The 18,791-nt window shown below is 44.3% G+C and overlaps 4 protein-coding genes across 4 annotated transcripts in view; 2 read left to right on the top strand and 2 right to left on the bottom strand.

Moving 5' to 3' along the window:
* Positions 1-436: 436 nt before the first annotated feature.
* M421DRAFT_427107 (uncharacterized protein) lies at positions 437-1,059 on the bottom strand (the record flags this gene model as incomplete). Its single annotated transcript, XM_033594579.1, has 1 exon — positions 437-1,059. A coding segment is annotated over one exon (258 nt), but the record flags the coding sequence as incomplete, so codon positions are not given.
* A 6,655-nt stretch (positions 1,060-7,714) lies between these two features.
* M421DRAFT_380130 (uncharacterized protein) lies at positions 7,715-8,253 on the top strand. The gene has a single exon (XM_033589845.1). It carries the CDS (start codon positions 7,965-7,967, stop codon positions 8,232-8,234), a length of 270 nt encoding a protein of 89 aa, XP_033442501.1. The 5' UTR covers positions 7,715-7,964; the 3' UTR covers positions 8,235-8,253.
* Positions 8,254-9,408: 1,155 nt separating this feature from the next.
* Positions 9,409-10,254, top strand: M421DRAFT_413468 (uncharacterized protein; the record flags this gene model as incomplete). The annotated part of the gene is made up of 1 exon (XM_033590454.1): positions 9,409-10,254. A coding segment is annotated over one exon (669 nt), but the record flags the coding sequence as incomplete, so codon positions are not given.
* Positions 10,255-14,324: 4,070 nt separating this feature from the next.
* The window catches only part of M421DRAFT_427109 (uncharacterized protein), a gene marked incomplete at its 5' end in the record, with an annotated part of 6,879 nt that continues 2,412 nt past the window's right edge, over positions 14,325-18,791 (bottom strand). Inside the window, 4 exons of the mRNA XM_033594580.1 lie at positions 14,325-16,767; positions 16,825-17,487; positions 17,542-18,203; positions 18,267-18,789. Of these exons, the coding sequence (XP_033442503.1) occupies positions 14,429-16,767; positions 16,825-17,487; positions 17,542-18,203; positions 18,267-18,789 (4,187 nt within the window). The remainder of the gene's footprint in view (positions 16,768-16,824; positions 17,488-17,541; positions 18,204-18,266; positions 18,790-18,791) is intronic.

Consider the following 18,791-nt stretch of genomic DNA (forward strand, 5'->3'; position numbering starts at 1 on the left):
CTCGCTGTCCTCCTCGCTGCCTGATGCTGAGCAGCTTTCTGCATAAGCGGCTGCATTCTGCTGCTCTCCAAAGCGCACAATCTGCTGCTCTTCGTCGGCTAGTACCCGCAGATAGAAGCTGACGAACCTCACTATGTAGCTTGTGTACACTGCCTGACTCTCTGGATTCTGCAAGCGCGCCAACAGTCGCACGTCTGGCTCCTCTCGCTTTGCGCTCCGCAGCCAGCGCCTCAACTCTTGCGGGAGCGTAGCTAGTCCTTTCACGCTTCTTTCAATCAGCCCTTCAGTCAGCTGAGCAGCCAGCTTAATCTTGCGCTCACTGTGATTAGGCAGGCAGGCTTAATGCGCTAGATAAGCGAGATTCTAGTCCTTAAAGAACTCTAGCCAGCCTATGTGCTTAAACTATCCTGTCTTGTTAGTCTTTGCAGCTTCTTCTAGTGTTTGTAGCTCTTCCTTAATTTCTTGTTGTGTTAATCTGTACTCAGCAAGCTATGCCTAGACGTGGGTTTCTATCGCAGCGTCTTCAGGATCTCTAGCATCTATAAAACTAACAACAAAGTATTTCTGCAGTCCTCTAGTGCGGAAAAAGCTCTGCACCTTCACAGTCCTATAGAGCAAGCTTTTCTCTCCTACCCACGCTTGCTTATAATTTTGCTTGCAGTGCTTGCGCATCTTATCTTTGTTAATTGTGATCTAGCTGCATGTCTTGCACTACGCACCATTAAGCAGCTTTCCTAGCTCTTCTATTGGCTGCGCAGGCTCTTCTAGGAGCTTAATTGCGCTTAGAGCGACGGTCTTAAATTGAGTGAAGCGCTCAAGTATCTTTTGCTGTAGCGCAGCAGATGCAGCATGATATTTGCGGAGATGCGCATCAAGACTCACAACTGCTGTACAGTGCTGCTTGCAAACAATAACGCTAAAGCCTTTAAGAAAGCAGAAAACGTTATTAGAATTGCTGAGTGTGAGCTGCTAGGGCTATCTGTGGGAGTTTGCAGTGTTGTTTTCGCTGCTGCCTGAATTGTTTGCTTAGCTGTCCTACACAAGCTCTATCGCGCAGAAACCCTAACCCTACTTACTATAACAGCACTAAGTTTTGCTAAATAGACAGACAAAACGCTTAGCGTTGCTGCGCAAAGTATATAAGAATTGAGTTTATATAAGATATTTTTTAATTTAGGCCTAAAGTAATGGTGGGTTGGTAGTGTTAGGGTAACGTGGGGGACTACTAAAGCAGATCGCTTAAAAGGGGTCAAACCCTAACGCTAAGCCTCTTTTGCCGCGGTTCAGTGTCCTCCCCGCGCCCTTATCTTGGCTAGGCCTCTATATAAGACTAATTAGAAATTAACGCAGATTACTATTAGAGCAAGCGCGCTTAAATGGCCTTAGTATAGGGACACACAACAGGCCTAGCCAAAGAATATCTAGAGCCTTAATATCTAGCTAACAGTCCTTTAGAGTTATTTTAGGACGCTGAAGAGATAATCGCCCTTCTTAAGTCCTATTTCATCACAGGAAATAAGAAGGCTGAGAGTAGAGCTGTATTTAACTAGCTTACTATAGACAAGAACAAATTATTCCCTGCGTTTAAAGCTTGTTTTCTTAGTGCAGCTATACGTGGACAAGTACCTAGAATAGAGTGGTTCTACTACCTGTGGACTAAGGTTACCTTAGGACTTCGTGTGCCTAACCTAGGTTTCAAGAGGCAGTAGAACAATTTGTTTAAACTTATAGTAGAGCACTTAACTGTGTTTAATATAGAGCGGAGCAACTAACCTGACCCTACAGGAATATTTAGACGTTCTAGTGCCCCTCTAACGCAGAGCCGAAATTGTTTTGCTTCAGACACTGCTAAAAAGGTCACACCTTCTAGAGATTACAATGCTTTGTCATCGTATCAACGTCAGCCAAGCAGAGCACCATCCGTACCCGCTCTAAGGGCCTTCTCCAAGACCCCTAGACCTGTCAAGGAATCCACACCAACACCAACACCTAGTAACTGCTATAACTGCGGTAAGCCAGGACACTATGCCAATAACTGCCAAGTCCCACGCGTACGCAAGATTGAGTTGGCTAGTGATGAGGACCTTGTAGACGCCTCTAAAACACATAACTACAACACTAACAACTACAATTAGATAGGAAACAAAGAAGCCTAGGAGGAGTTCCCTTCCTAGGCCTAAACTATTATAACTTATCTAATCTTAATTTATCTTGTTTATTTAGCAGTTTATATTTCCTTATTAAGTCTGTTTTGTGCTTAAAAGGCCTTAGTGTCTATATTAACTTATTAATTAATACTAGAGCTTAAGGACACCTTTTTCTTAACTCTAAAATTACTTCTTTAATTTCTTTAGCTCTTTAGATTCCTATCTAAAAGCTACCCTTTAAGATTTTAGTAAAAGGTTTTAAGGACTAGATTTTAACCCTAGTTACGCAGTATATCTAACTCTATATAATTATAGACAGTAGAAAGATACACAACTGTCCCTTTGTAATTATAGACTTAGGTTTACAAGACTATATTATTAGAATCTAGTAGCTAAGAAGATTTAAGCTCTAGCTAGATTTAGAGCGTTCTTAACTTATTTAGCCAAACTAGTACCTAGCTGTTTACAACCCCGCTCTGCTAATACTTATGTCCCTCTATTAAAACATTGTATTGCAATATATTACTCTTAACATTTAATAACGCAACAACTTATAGGAACAGGATAAGTATTAGAGAAGCTATAGCACACTAGTTATCTATTAAATTAGAGGATTACTCTGCACGCTAAAGAGTTAGAAGTTTACACCTCCTATAATTCTAAGTTTACCTCTAGACTTACAATAACTAACTCTTAAAACCCCTCTAAATCCTTTACCTTTGCCTTCTATTACTCTTATTTCTGCAAATACGTTCTATTTTAATATAAAAAGAAAAGAAAACAAATTCTTTACAACTAGTTTATACAAGATAAACTAACTAATTATAGACAAGAAACTAGAGGACAACCCTAAGAATGCTGTGCTTATTAACGCACGACTTCTAGCTTGTTATAACCTGTATTAGGATGTGTTTAGTAAAACAGCCGCTAAGGAACTCCCTAAGCACTAACCCTATAACTACAAGATTATATTAACTAAACCCCTTCTAAACAACTTTAGTCCTCTGTATAAGCAAAATCTAGAGGAACTAGAAGCAACTAAGCAATATGTGCAGGACCACCTTAAGCAAGGCTAGATTAAAAGCAGTAGCAGCCTGTTCACCTCTCCTATCCTATGTGTTTACAAGTTAAATAGCAATCTGCACATCTACGTAGACTATTAGAAGCTTAACTAACTAACTTAGAAAGATACATATCTAATACCACGCATAGACAAACTACTTACACAACTATCTAAAGCAAAGATCTTCTCTAAGTTAGATATCTGCGCAGCCTTTAATTAAATATAGATAGATCCTGCCTTAGAGGAGTACACAACCTTTTAGACTTGTTATAGAACCTATAAATATAAAGTACTACTATTTAGATTAACTAACAGCCCTGTAACCTATTAATAGTATATAAACAATATTTTAATTAACTATCTTAATAATTTTTATATTGCCTACCTTAATAACATCCTTATCTACTCTAACAACCCTAGGACTTACTAGTTATATATTAAAAAAGTTCTAGAGAGGTTGCAAATTGCAGGACTCTAGGCTAATATTAAGAAAAGTAAGTTCTATATTACAAGGACAAAGTATCTAGGTTATATCCTTACTAACTAAGGAATTAAGGTTAACCCTAACAAAGTAGAAGCCTTATAAAACTAGGAGTAACCTACAACTATTACTAGTGTGAAATTGTTTCTAGGATTTACAGGTTTCTATTAACAATTTGTACCTAATTTCTTTTACGTAGCTAAGCCGCTAATTGTATTACAAAGCCCCTCTATCCCCTTTAACTAGACTACAGAGTATAATGTTGCTTTTAAGCACCTTAAAGTAGCCTTACTGTTAATTCTAACCCTGTGCTATTTCAACCCTAAGTACAATACAAAACTAGAGACTAACGCCTCTAATAGTGTGGTTGCAGGAGTACTATTACAAAAACACCCTAACAGAAAATAGTACCTAGTTGCGTTCTACAGCTAAGTCTTATCTAGTTTAGAGCTAAACTAGGAGATACATAATAAGGAGTTGTTTGCTATACACTAAGCTTTTTACAAGTAGAGAGTAGAACTAACAAGTGCCTAATCTTGCGTCTAAGTGTTCTCTAACTATAGAGCACTAGAGTACTTTATAATAACTAAAGTACTTAGTGCAAGACAAGTTTATTAGGCAGAGACTATAGCCCTGTTTAACTTCTAAATTAAGTATACTCTAGGCGCAAGCAACGCTAGAGCAGACATCTTAAGCTGTAGGGAATAAGATCTAAGTAACTTACAGGTTGCCTAGCAAGACAATTGTTTACGCGTTTTCCTAGGCCTAAATTAACTTAACACTTGTATCAACTCTAATCTCGCCCAGAAATACATAGGAGATCAACAACCTAACGCCTAAATCCACGTGCTTAGTACCAGCAAGCGCTATATAGACCTAGACTTGTTAGAATTAATCAAAGCATTACTACAGGACAACTAGACTAGCTTTAGTCTAGAACGCGAAAGTTTGCCTAACTAGTATTACATTAGTAATAGACTATTGCTCTACAAGGATTGTCTCTGCGTTTAGGCAGACTCTACCCTCTGTACACAGTTAATTTAGGAGGTCTATAACTAAGTATTATCTGCGCATCTAAGTATAAAAAAGACTTATTAGTTATTATCTAAGAAATATTACTAGAAAGGTATAGAAACTTTATATTAATATTATGTTTGTAACTGCATTCTATACTAAAGAGGACATCTAAAGCAGACCTAACTCTAAGGTTACCTCTACCCCTTGCCTATCCTAGACTAACCTATGCAATATCTTTATATAGACTTTAAGGATTTTCTACTAGATAAAGCTAGTTATAACTAGATTATAGTAATTATTAACTACCTGTCTAAATAAGCAATTATAATACTATGTTATAAGAATATAAACGCCTAAGGTATAGCTAACCTGTTTATCTAATAAGTGTACTAATTTAGCTACACCCTAGAGTCTATTGTGTTAGACTGTAGTCTATAATTTGTGTCTACTTTCTAGTCTGCCTTCTATAATATTATTAGTATGAAGGTTAAACTATTAACTGCCTATTACAAGGAAATAGATAGTTAAACTAAAATTATAAATAAGTATATTAACTAGAGATTGCGCCTGTTTATATCCTACTACTAGGATAACTAGAGTAATCTACTGCCTATAATTAACTAAGCCTAAATAACCCTACCCTACTTAGCAATTAGTATAGCCCTGTATTAGGTCCTTTTTAGTTCTAAATAAAGCAGAGCTAGTTCTAGAATAACTAACTAGTAAAAGGAAAAGGACTAGAAGCTATAAACTATAAGGATGCCTTAGCCCTAGCCACTCGCATGCATAACGCCTAGGCTACAGCTAAGAAGAATATAGAACAGGCTTAACTCTAAATACAGACTACAGTTAATAAGCATTATTAACTAGTTAATTAGAAGGTTAGTAATATAGTCTATCTAAGCACTAAGAACCTGTTAAACCTACGCCCTAGTAGAAAGCTATCTAACCTGTAGGAAGGTCTATTTTAAGTACTAGAATAGGTAGGACATTTATACTAACTTAACTTACCTAAGGGATCTTGCATCTATAATATGTTCACCCTAAATATGTTATGCAAAGACCCCTAGGACCTACTCCTAGGACAAGAAGTGCTAAAACCCTTAGGTATCCCTATCTAAGGCGTTAAAGAGTGGGAAGTGGAAGAAATCCTAGCTAGCAAGCTCTATCACGCAACCCTAAAGTATTAGGTTAAGTAGGTAGGCCACAATTAGGACCCTACTTAGTATAACGCCTCTAACTTTATAGGCGCCCCCTATAAGTTAAGAGCGTTCCACAAACAATACCTAAATTAGCTAGGACCTCTAAGAGGTCTAGACAAATAGATTAACGCGTAGGAGAAAGGAATAGAAGACATGTTGCAGCTAAAGGATAACAAAGTAAGGGAGAACAAACGCAGTTTGTTATAACACGCTATCTACAGGTATAAACTAGCTAGTTTTAGACCCTACCTTAGGCCTTACAGTAGGTTTATCTTGTTACCTGAAAATTTATAAGGCACGTTAGACAGCTCGCTGTCTAACTCTGCCCTAACTGCTCCTCCTAAACTACTATTATATCTATTCCCCCTTCTACCACTTAGACAACTGCCCTGTCCACCTTGTTGTCCTTTTCTACCTTAACTCCCTCCTTCCACAAGGCCCTGCAAAGCCTTTGTTAGCTCTACCTAAGCTCCCACCACCTTCTTAACAGCTGCCGCTAGATTAGCTATCTGAACTTGAAGGACCTGATTCTCCTCCGCTACCCAATAGTAGTCCGCTAGTAGCACGTCCACCACCGACACGCTCTTGAGCTGGGCAGTCGCTACCTGCACACAGCTCGCCAGCGCGAAGGCGGCAGCCCAGACCCTAGCCTCCGTGATGTGACGGTCATGAATCACGTCGCTGCTGAGCGCGACCTCGTATTGTCCAAGGGCCTGCCAAAAGACAGAGAATTCGCTTTCCACATAAGTAGGAAGCTAGAATCTGTTAATGTATAACTAGGCAATAGCTAGTATTAGATTTGTACTAGAACACACTTCTTATTTTAAAAAGTGCAGTACACACACTTCTTAGAGCTTATTAATAAAAACTCAAAGTTAACAAATTAGCTGCAAGCAGCAGCCTAGACTGAACAAATACAGATAACTCTGTAAGCCTCTAGAAGCGCCCTAGGTAGTATAGGGATTAGCATAATGTGTTACAACTTGTTAAAGGTTAGATGTATAGCTAAGTTAGTCTAATATATGTACGCAGAGGTGTTCTATTTGCTTAAGATAAAACAGAAACTTAAAGAACCTCTCTGTTAGTATACTTAGTTGTGTCACTATAATAACAGAATATATAACAACACAAAGTAAAAGTAGGTTCACGTTACCTACTGCTAATTCTTTTTTACTTACTACCTCTGTATACATTCTGTTTTAAACCTAAGTCACAGATATAGGACTATCTGTCTATAAGGAGGGGGGTAGTGTAACAACGCTCTACGAATAGTAACCTAATACTACTAGGATATAGTTCTAGCAACTTATAACTATAGCCCTTGTTGCATGGCATAAGCTCACACTAAACTACCACTAAACCCTTATATATAAGGAGCAAGGAACTGTAGCATTGTAGAGTAGTTTTTCTGTATCCTTTTGTACAACCTATAAGTGTAGAGAATATATCCTGGTGTTCTTATCATCCTAGCACTCCCATATGCCTCGTAGCGGATTCACACCTATTCCGGATATCTCTCTTCTTGCCTGCGTCGTTACAGTAGAGGTGGTTAACTAGGAGCTTAGTTAACTGTTTAGCGCTGTAGGAACTACAGCAAGACTAGACATAACATACAAACATGCTAGGAGGGTGTAGAAATATCTTCTAAATCTAATGCAAGCACGTAGTATACTTAGTTACTATTTAATAGTAAGTAGTTGTAGTTATAGTAACTTGTGTTAGTTATGCTAAGAGAAAATGGCTGCTTTAGTGATATGGCTGGCTTGGTGATAATCTACGTTATATAAGATATTTTTTAATTTAGGCGCAAAGTAATAGTAGGTTAGTGGTGTTAGGGTAACGCAGGGGACCACTAAAGCAGACCACTTAAAAGGGGTCAAACCCTAACGCTAAGCCTCTTTTGCCGCGGTTTGGTGTCCACCCCGGGCCCTTATCTTGGCTAGGCGTGGCAGACAGCCGACGCGGTGCGGACATGAATCTGCACTGCCCCACTTCACCCTCGAAAGAGCCATCTGTCCCCAGAGGCCTGCGGTGTCTGGCTTCTATCTACGACTATGTACATCTCGTCTCTAGAAGTGACGTGTTTGCCTGTGTTTGTGTTTCTCGAATTTTCTTCCTGCGTGTATGCTATACTCGAAGTCTCGTGTGTGCAGCGTTGTTTAAGGCTCGTAGAGGCACGGTTGCCTCGTGTTTTGCGACTGCAATACCTTCAGTCTCCCCCTAGCGTTCAGCTGTCGTGTGTGCTAGCTTGCCCTTATGACCCAGGGCCTGCAATGTGTTTTCTAAACTCTGGTATTCTTTTGTGTTGTGATGCCGTCCACTAGGTTCCTATGCGGCTGTGTTTTGTGGTGTGACCTGCCATCAGGCGCTGCGGCAGCAGCATTTCGTCGTAACGCGGCTCCACAAGAGTGATGCTCCGCTCGTGCGTGCCGTCGAGCCTACTGAGTATGAGAGCTCTCGCGCAAATCTCCTCAGACCTTGTCGGGTTGTGTCGAAGGGGCACCACTCCTTCGACACAAAGAGGCGACAGTGGACGAGGCTGTGTCGTGGCTAGATGGCTGCCGCTGCCTTTAGTGGACGTGTCATATTAAGTAGCTTGCTCGCGGATTTTGCTGTCTGTACCCGCCAGGGCCGCAACAGCGGCTCTACAGATGCCAACCGACGCTGGGGGACGCGCGGTGGTCTGTAGAGACTGTTGCGGCCATTGGCAAGTGTTTTTAATAGGTAAGTTACTTTTTGTAATGGTAATTCTAAAAATTGATTTCTCGCTGTTTGTCGTGTTTTTCCTCTGTACGTTTTTGTCCTTGATGTTGTTAGACGACTGTGATAGATTACCACGAATCGAAGATGACTGCTTATGCACCTGGTCACAGGATACTTTAAATACAGCAAGTGGTATAGATTACACAGCTACCCCTGCAAGACGCTAGTATTGATGTAGAAGGAACCTTGCCGCGTGGACCGTTTGGCGAGAACAAAGCTGACTGCAGAACCGGAAACCGATTATGCTCGCGACTGTAGGTAAGCGGCGACTGTACACTGCGAGTAGCCCAACGGGAGAGACTTTTGGATCTTGGGGATGAGCTTACGATCTGGGCTTGTGAGGGAGGTGGCGTTCTCGGCCCCTGAACGCGACCAAGAACGCGACCAGGAACGCGACCGCAACTGCAACACTCTGTCCTTGCCCTTTAAGCTACTAGCACTATAGAAGAGACGCCTAAGAAACACTATTAAGCAAGGCAGACGCTACTACAGGCCACTGTTACAGCTAGAACTATTAGCTAACAACTCTAATACTATCCTAATTAAAAGTAGCTAGCCTAACCCTTAAACTAGGAGGAGCGCTACAACTAATAAAGACCTGCTTATTACCTTAACTAATATTATTTAGTAATTGACTAAGACTAACATATTAGAAACCTTAAATATAAAACTAAAGAGATTAGACAGAACTAATAGGCTATCATTAACTATAATATTAAGCTTATTGACAAAGTTGCAGAGCTTAAAGCGCGCGTCAACGACCTTGCGGCAGCGGCATCCTTAGGTGCGCGTTCCTGGGCTGCGGTGGCGGGTGCGAGCGCCACTTCTGGAACGCCACCGAGTCAGCCACACGCTAGCAGACCTAACCTCGCTCCTGGCGACGTGCCCAACGTCACAGTAGACATCTCCAGAGCAGATCGCGAACATGGCAGGATGTCAGCGGGCACGGTCAGAGCAGCGGTGGAAAAGGAAATGCGCACGATGGAGAGTCACGGGAACTGGCGATGCCGGGCGGTCACTGCAGACCACGCCACCCAGAGCCGCATCAGGATCGCGTGTAGAGACAAAGACAAGCACAAGCTTGTCAAGAAAGCAGCAGAGAAGATCAGTGCAGGCTCGCGCGTGTTACGCAATAAGCTCTTCCTAGTCAAGGTTAACAACATAAAGAGAACTGCAGTGCTAAATAAGAAGGATAAAAGTAGGGCAGGAGCTATAGAAGCTTTTAGTAGAGAGAACAGAATAATAGTTGCTAAGATTGTGTGGCTAAGTAAGAGGGATGTCCTAAAGGCGTATAGGTCTATAGTAGTGTATATAACTAAGAAGAGCAATGCAAGGAGGCTTGTTGCAGAAGGCTACTTCCACACTAGTAGAGAGTCTGGCACAACAAGTGCTTTTAAACACTAGTCACAGCCTAGGCAATGCTACAACTGCTAGGAGCTTAGCCACAAAGCGTATTAGTGTAGAAAGACGCAGAGATACAGGCAATGCGCTAAAGACAGTCACTACCACAAGAGCTGCAGCAAAATAGTAATAAAGTGTGTGCTGTGTAGAGGACTACACAAGTTATTTAGCAGAAACTGTTAGATACTCTACCTACCTTAGCATGAATAGAGTATTCTGCATAATCTAGCTTAATATTAGAAAGCAAGGTAAAGTACACAACAGCCTAATGAACAACAAAGAGATGCAAGATGTAACAGTAATAGCCATCCAGGAGCCGCACGCGCAGAGGATGCAAGGCCAGCTGCTGACAACGCCTATGCTCCATCACAAGTGGACCAAGATGGTGCCGTCAACCTGGCGAGAGGGGAGGTGGCCGATACGGAGCATGCTGTGGGTGAGCAGAGAAGTGGAGGCAGAGCAGGTGCGGATTGAGTCGCCGGACTTGACAGCAGCGATCATCTGGCTGCACAAGCGGCAGGTATTGGTGGTGTCAGTGTACATACCAGGAGGAGACCCGTAGGCGCTGTGAGACGCATGCAACAAGCTAGACGAGGCGATTGCGGAGGTTAGACGAAGGGCCAGCACAGTGGTGGACGTGGTGCTGGCTGGCGACTTCAACCAACACGACTAGCTGTGGGGAGGGGAGGATGTGACGATGGTTAGACAGGGCGAAGCAGACCCAATCATTGACCTGATGACAGAGCACGCACTCAGCAGTCTGCTCCTGCGCAGCACCAAGACGTGGCAAGGCGGAGACTACAAGACGATAATTAACTTAGTGCTAGCGTTGAGAGAGCTGACAGATGCAGTGACGAGATGCGCAATCCGTGCAACTGAACACAGCTCTGACCACCGGACGATTAAGACAGTCTTCGACAGCTCAGTGCCGGCGCTGTCGCAGCAGCAGCAGGAGCGGCTTCTGCTCAAGAACGCACCGTGGAAGGCAATCAGGGACAGGATCTCCAGGACGCTTGGTGCGACGCTGCCAGTGGGCATGACGCAGCAGCAAACGGACAGACTGATGGCGGTAGTGCTGGAGGCGGTGCACGCACTGACTCCTAGGGCTAGGCCATCACCATACGCGAAGAGATGGTGGACGCAAGACTTGACACAACTACGCTGTGTCTACACGCATTAGAGGAACTAAGCAAGAGCAGCAAGACACTTAGGAGGTGCTAGGCTAGACCTAGAAGAGACAGCAAAGGGAGTAGCAAAGTAGTACTATAATGCTATTTAACAGCAGAAGAGAAAGCACTAGGATAACTTCCTAGCAGACAATAATAATATCTAGAACGCAGCTAAGTACCTAAAGACTAGTACTAAGGTATTTAGGACAGTCCTAGGCCTTTATAGAATAGACAGAATAACTATAACTAACTACAGGGAGCAAGCTGAGGAGCTGCTCAGCACTTTCTTCCCTCTACTTCCTAGCTATATTAACAACAAAGGACACAGGCTGTAGTAAGCGCCTGTAGAAATGCCAACCATCACGCTTAAAGAGGTGGAATAGCAGCTGCACGCTGCAAAGTCATGGAAAGCACCTAGAGACAATAGACTGCCAGTTGTGGTGTGGAAGCAGATCTAGCTGGTGGTCAAAGACTATGTCCTTGCGCTGTTCTAATAGTTGCTAGAAGAGGGATTACTGCCTAGCTAGTAGAGACACGCTAAGATTATCCCGCTTAAGAAGCTAGGTAAGGAAGACTACACTGCTGCAAAAGCCTAGAGACTAATCTTACTGCTTGCTACGCTAGGCAAAGTGCTAGAGTTAGTAGTAGTAGAGAGGATCTTGCACATAGTTAAGATGCACAGGTTACTACCTACTAACTACTTTAGAGCGCGCAAGCAACAATTAGTAGAGTAAGCGCTAGTGCTTCTCTAAGAACAAATCTACACTGCGTGGCAGGGCTAGCAGACAGTCAGCCTGATCAGCTTTGATGTCAAAGGAGCGTACAACAGAGTGTGCAAGGAGAGACTGCTGCAGAGAATGAAAGCGCGCGGCATACTAGAGAGGCTGTTGCTGTGGGTAGAAGCGTTCTGCTCACAGCGCACTGCATCAATCTAAGTTAACAGACAGGCGTCTAAGGTTTAAGAGCTGCCCTAGGCAGGTCTGCCACAGGGGTTGCCTCTATCTCCTATTTCGTTTCTCTTTTTTAATGTAGACCTAGTGTAATAATATGTTAATATATATAGTAGTATAATTATATTTATAGATAACTTTACTGCGTAGGTTACAGGGCTAATAGTGCAAAGCAACAGGGAGGGTATTAAAGCAATTATTAGAGACACACTAGACTAGGAACAGAGAAGTAGGGCAATATTTAAAGCAGAGAAGATAGCTATTATCTACTTCACTTGCAAAGCATACAAGAGCGCTGCAGACCCCTTTGTTATTAAGGGGCAGAGCGTGTCGCCCAAGGACCACGTCAAGATACTTAGCGTGCTTATGGACGCCAGGCTCAAGTACCACAAGCACATCGCAAGAGCAGCCGCAAAGGGGCTGGAAGCAGCACTGGAGCTCAGGAGACTAAGAGGGCTCTCGCCCACAGTGGCACAGCAGCTGTTCACAGCGGCTGTTGCGCTGACAGTAGACTACGCGTCAAACATGTGGATGCACGCCTACAAGGACAAACTTACAAGGCCTATTAATAGAGTGTAGAGAATAGGAGCACAGGCAATTATAGGGACATTTGCTATAGTAGCAATATAGGTAGTAGAGGCAGAAGCGCACATCCTAAGCGCGCAAGAGTAATTCTAGAAGTAAGTAGTTAAGCTGTAGACTAATATTTACGTGTTGCCTAAGACTAACCTGCTGCAAAGAAACACGTCACGTATGCGCAAGTTTAGGAGATAGTACTACTTACTACTCTACTAGGTAGCTAAGGTGCTTAAGGATATAGAGATAGAACAGATAGAGATAATCTAGCTATGTGTCTTAGTGCTATAGGAGAAGAGAGTGTAGGTAGTGACTAAGGATGCAGCACAGAGGCTTAAGGCTAACTAGGCAGTACGTATTATAGTAAGCAGTTTATTGCGCAATAGAATAGTTAGGATAGGAGCTGCAATTAGCATACAGAACAATAAAACACTGTTATTCTCTACTATAATAGGTAAGAGAGAGGAGCAGAACCTGTACTTAGCAGAGCTAGCGGCAATAGCTAAAGCGCTGAGTAGGCTGCCAAAGCTTAGGTTTTGCAATATCACACTAATAATAAGAAATAAAGCTACTATGCTTACGCTAAGAAGACCTTAACAATAGTTAGGTTAAAACTACATTAGCTAGCTTTATAGGACTGTGCAAACACTGTAAAGAGATAGTAATACAGTGACAGTGCTGTAGCTGCCTGCAAGCAAAGAGTGCGAGCTTGCACGCCTTGCTAAGCAGGAGGCAAAGACGTTAATAAGACCTAACACCATGCTGCAGACACAGCTCCCTAGGATGCAATCAACCACACACAATATTGCACGCAAGCAAGACAACGTCAAGAAGGTGCTAGAAAAAGTAGGAAACTACTCTAAGCGAATTAACAAGGCACTGCTAGGAAAGCACACACGTTAACTGTATAACTAGCTATCGCAGAAAGAGAGCAGCGTGCTCGCGCAGCTAAGAACAGGCATGGCACAGCTAAACACGTATCTACACTGAATTAAAGCTTGTGACACAGATCAGTGTGGATGTGGACAGGCGGCAGAGACAGTGGAGCACTTTCTGTTCTAATGCAGACGGTGGACAGCACAGCGAACAGAGATGCTGCAGTGCACGCAGACAGGCAGAGGAAACATGTTGTTCTACCTGGGCGGCAAGGCAGCAACAGACAACGCGAAGTGGGCGCCAGACATAGGCGCAGTGCAAGTAACAATTTAATTTGCAATAGCAACAGGAAGACTTAACGCAAATTAATATCTAATAACTAGATAAACCTTACCTACTAATACAAACTTATTAATAACCTTATGCAGCATAGAGTAGACAGCGCTTTAGCTACTAAAGATAGGATGCTAAACACTTAGAGAGTCTCTTAGAGACGCTAACTCTAAGCTAGTCTACTATTAACAATACTAACCTACAAGCGCCTAATAAGAGACAGTAGATAGAGAACAAGCAACCTAGATATAGAGCAAGGGCTTTAACTAGAACAACAAGTGGCATGGAGAAGCAAGTTAGGGAAGACACAGGGGCTAGTGAGGCCGCGATGTAGCATAAGCAGTGTAGTAGCAGATCATCGTTAGTAGCCCTTTCGGCTCGGCCGCCGGGCGTAAATAAATTGTGTGTGTGTGTGTGTGTAGGTAAGCATACTGAAGGCTGCTCGCTTAGCTAAGATTTCCGACGTTTATACTTTCCTGCATTAGAAAACTCCCACATGCCTAACACCGCTTTCGCGCATGCTGCAGACGTAGCTGCAGCGTGCTTTTGCCAGCCTTTGTTCTTATGGCTGTCAGCATAATCGCAAACGCTTTTGATAACGATTGTCGCCGGTATTCTCTCATATATCCCTGCGCTCTCCATCTCGTAAGCAATGAGTTCGTCTTCTCGGGCAGTCTTGTCCCGAAACTCCGCTGACTTTATGACCGAGTCACCACATCCAATGCGGCCAAGATGGATTTTAGGTCGTCCAATTTTGGCTTCCTTGCGGTGGACTAATTTCTGTGGATTGCATTTGAGATCCACGCACAACATTTCCATGGCAGTCGAACAAGCGCCAGCTCTTTGGTATTCGAAACAGTCTCTCGTATCGCATTCCTGTTCGTCTCGATGTCTGTGAACGTACTCCGCCTGGTACAGTTTGTCATTCTCAGGCCCTGGATAGGAATGGTCTTGGAAGCCTGTAGTCGCGCACAGTTTCCTCAAAAATTCTTCAGTAGTTTCGTGTAGGTCCTCTATAGTAGTTACCCAGGAAAGCTTTTTCAGAAACGCTCGGATCATTTCGGGAGGTCGGCCAAGGTCATCGCGGCGCGTATTCTTCCTTACAATTTTATTGTCGTATTGGCGTGCGTAGTCATACTGCACAATCTCAGTGCCGATGATAACATCCCCTAACCGTATCTCTTCTTTGGTTTCTGGATGGTTTGGCGTTCCGCCACAGACACCGACAACAAGAACAAGATTGACTTTCGGAAAGCTTTTCAGTAAGGCGCCAGCCGTATGCGCTCCTGCTAACTTCCCGGGACCGGACATTTGCACAAGAACCACATTGTGGCGCCCCATCCAACCCGTAGTATAGGTATTGCTTTCGTCGTTTTGCCCATGGATGATGCCTTCTTTCATCCAGATGCCGTCGAGTAGAGCTGCAACAGCGCTAGCCTCTACGGCGAGTGCACATATCATAGCGATGTAGAATTGATGATGACTCGGAACTGGAGGACGTGACTTTACGTTCGAATTCGTACTGCCCCCGCAAGTGAAGTTGGCTTGTGGCGGTTGTTCATCAACATTACAGTATTCACGTGGTCTTTTAGAGGCCCACCGCAAGTTCGGCGTTCCATTGGAAGAAACAGTACCATTGCTTCCTGGCGCAAACGATGAAGACTGTATACCTGAGGAACCAGGTGATGTGAGAGATAGTTCAGCACTGCGACTGATCTGGGGACGGACATCATGTCCGTTGAAGTGAAAAAGAACCGCGCCGTCATCAGGTAGGTCGCATTGCTCTTTGAGATCAGTGGTCTGATTAGACTTCTTGGAGTACAGAACCTGAATTCTGTCAACGTGTCCTTCGGAGCTAGAGTCTGCACAGATACATGAGTCGAAAATCCTGGTTGAGCCGTGCCACGCGACGCTAGTCGTTAGATTCCTGGGAACCGTCGATTGGCTTCCGCCATAATTTGTCATCATCATCTTGAGATCCGAGATCAGGACGGCGAGAAGATTTTGGTTAGCTGGGAGTCGGATCCAATCGCAGCACCGATGGTATGAATGTGAGTCTTGAATGATCATATCGCCGAAGTCACGACCAAACAGGGTGATAGCGCGAACAGATTGGACCAACGCAGGCCAGCTTTTGCCCGGTGTGTCGAATCTCGCAATACGAGGAGACAGCACGCTTGCATCAACCGCTACATCGTTGAAGTCCCAGCCTTCGAGATGTGCAAAAGCCTCGTGTCCAGGTCTTTGACGGTATTTTTCGACAAACAGATCCTGATGGTCCATCAACTTCTCCAACATCTCGTAGAGAGTGTCGATCTGGTACCCGAGAAAGGTATCACTCAGGTCGTTTTGCCCGGGTGTTTGTTTATAGACCGGCAACGCCCTATACTGCTCGTTTGTGAGCACTTCGAAGGCTGATTCGGCTGTGTAAGGATGTGCAGCGTCACGAAACGCTTCCCATTCGAACTTGAACATACTCTTAGGTGTTGTCCCCGCGCGGGATCTTAGGCAAGCGCGGAGGAGATGCAACAAAGCAGTAGTGCCATTGGCTAACCAGCCCTGCTTTTTTGATTCGTCCCACAGAACCACATATCGCCGGTGCACGACCTTGAAAATTTCTTGATAGGACTTCTGGCGGACGCGGCGTGGCATATCTCTTGCACTAAAAGTGTAAGAACTACCACCATGTATCGCCTCACCTCTGGACATCGCCGTAGGTGAGAACTCGCATTCCGTACTGAGTGTATCCAGACCCGAGCCTTCCACCGGGTATGTCGCACAAGCCGACCCTAAAGCAGACTGAGATCAGATTGAGATACGAGGAACTAAGTCAGAGCTGCTCTTACCAATGAAGTTCTTTACTCTAGAACACCATCCAACGATGTGTCGAGTGTCGATCAAGTCAGAGATATTGACGTTGTTCGCATGAACACCGCGATTGAATGTATATGGGATCCGGGAACCCCCTTCTTGCTGCATAAAGTGCCAAAGGATTACACCATGGCTGAACCGTGTTGGGACTAACATGGAGGCAAACCCTTTTATGAACAGCTTCCCATCAAACATATGAGCGCGTTGCGTGCCTATCAAACCCGCCATCATGTTAAGAGGAATTTCGAGGCCTGTATCATGCTCTGGTCTGCGGAGTATGGGGAAACCTTGCACTATGACTGGGTTTTGGAACATGTCATGCCAGCATTGACATTGAATCCTGCCTGGCTGCTCCTCGTCTTTTTCTACGTCGGAGCCGAAGTCGAAGTCAAGGCTGACACCGATATGGGCTTTGACAGCAATCTCAGTTAAGTGACCAAAGCTCTTGGTGTGAATCTTTTCAAGACGAGGTTTACAGTAGACAACTCCCGAATCGTTAGGAGATGAGCGGAGGGCAGCACCAATCCATGCAAACTGCTCGCCAATTTCGGCAACAGAGTACGCCGTTCCGGTAGCTTCGATTATAAAGTCTGGCTTTGATATCCAAGCAACCAGCTTTGTATTGTCTGGGAGCTCGTCTAGGACCATCTTATTAACTTAACAGCATCTTGTAAAGAAGCATCATCACTTACAATGATGTGGCATGTCGCTCTTGCGCATCACGATCTTGATGAGGTCCATGACGTGTTTTCCGGTTTGTGGCCAGGTTTGACATAGGTACTCTATGCATGTCTGGGCCTGAGCATCCCGATTGGAACCAGTGAGAGCGACGACCGTTCCAATAACCTTATCCGGATCCTCTTTATGGCCCTGCTCCGAAAGAAAGGCTAACGAATCCCAGTTCACCTGAAACGTGACCCTATATGCCTCGGCTGACCGACTCCTACTGATTTTGCGGGGAGGTGGAAGATACCGAATGATTTCTTGCCTAATATTTTTCATGATGTTTGGCTCAGCGCATGTCAACTGATACTCCCGTTTCAGACTATCGAGAAGCCACTGGTAGGCGGGTGCTTGAACAACAAGTTTCCCATACTGAGAGAGTCTATTGGTAGGATCACGTCCATCGTCTACATTGTCGTCGTTCTCCAAGTAGGGATCAATGTGCTCGTCAAGTGGATTGATAGCTTCCTGTCCTGGGTCTTCAAGATCTGGCATGGGCAGGTCTACGGCATCGTAAGTAGTATCCTCCTGGTCCTGTTGCCAGCTTTGAACCATGAAGGTTTTGTCAACTTGGGCAGAAGGTCTGCCAGGAGGCGGGGCTAAGGCCTCTCTTAGGGATTCCACGACATTTCTGCAGGGATGGGGTCAGTATTAGATACAGGTGCGAAGGGAATGGTTATGGAAAACCACCTACTTTCGAAATCTGTAAATGAAAACCATGGTATCACGAAGCTCCTTGTCCTCTGTGCCATATCCAACTTTGAGAGCAAGAGCTTTCAGATGGTCGGGGAGAACGTTATAGATTCGCTCCAGGCCTTGGCTGTCGAGTGAATCGAAGTCCAGGCATTTAAGAAGATCCTGAGCTATTTCGGAGATATATCCCGCACTGACAGACTCGGGTACGCTCAGAGAGGAGTAAATCGATCCCTCGTTGTCCATATCTGCTTCCGAAGTGGGGGCTTCTTCAACCATTTTAGATGTCTTAGATCCATATCCAGAGTCAGTGAAAGCGCCGGGCTGTGGATCGGTCACCCGTCCATCGCCAAACTCTGTAAACAACGGTAATGTGGTTGTGACTGCGCCCATTTCAAGTAGCAGCGTCGCGACCTCTTTGTGGCCACGAGCTGAAGCCGCCTGGAGTGCGTTGCCGTAGTGTCCGCCCTGGGCGTTGACGTCGGCGCCCTTGTCTAGCAGCAGCGTCGCTATCTCTGTGTAGCCT

Source organism: Didymella exigua, assembly GCF_010094145.1.
Source record: "Didymella exigua CBS 183.55 unplaced genomic scaffold M421scaffold_87, whole genome shotgun sequence".
In the NCBI taxonomy this organism is placed as follows: domain Eukaryota; kingdom Fungi; phylum Ascomycota; class Dothideomycetes; order Pleosporales; family Didymellaceae; genus Didymella; species Didymella exigua.

Coding starts and splice junctions, on each gene's coding strand:
- M421DRAFT_380130 (XM_033589845.1), top strand. CDS start 7,965: ATGTACATCTCGTCTCTAGAAGTGACGTGTTTGCCTGTGTTTGTGTTT.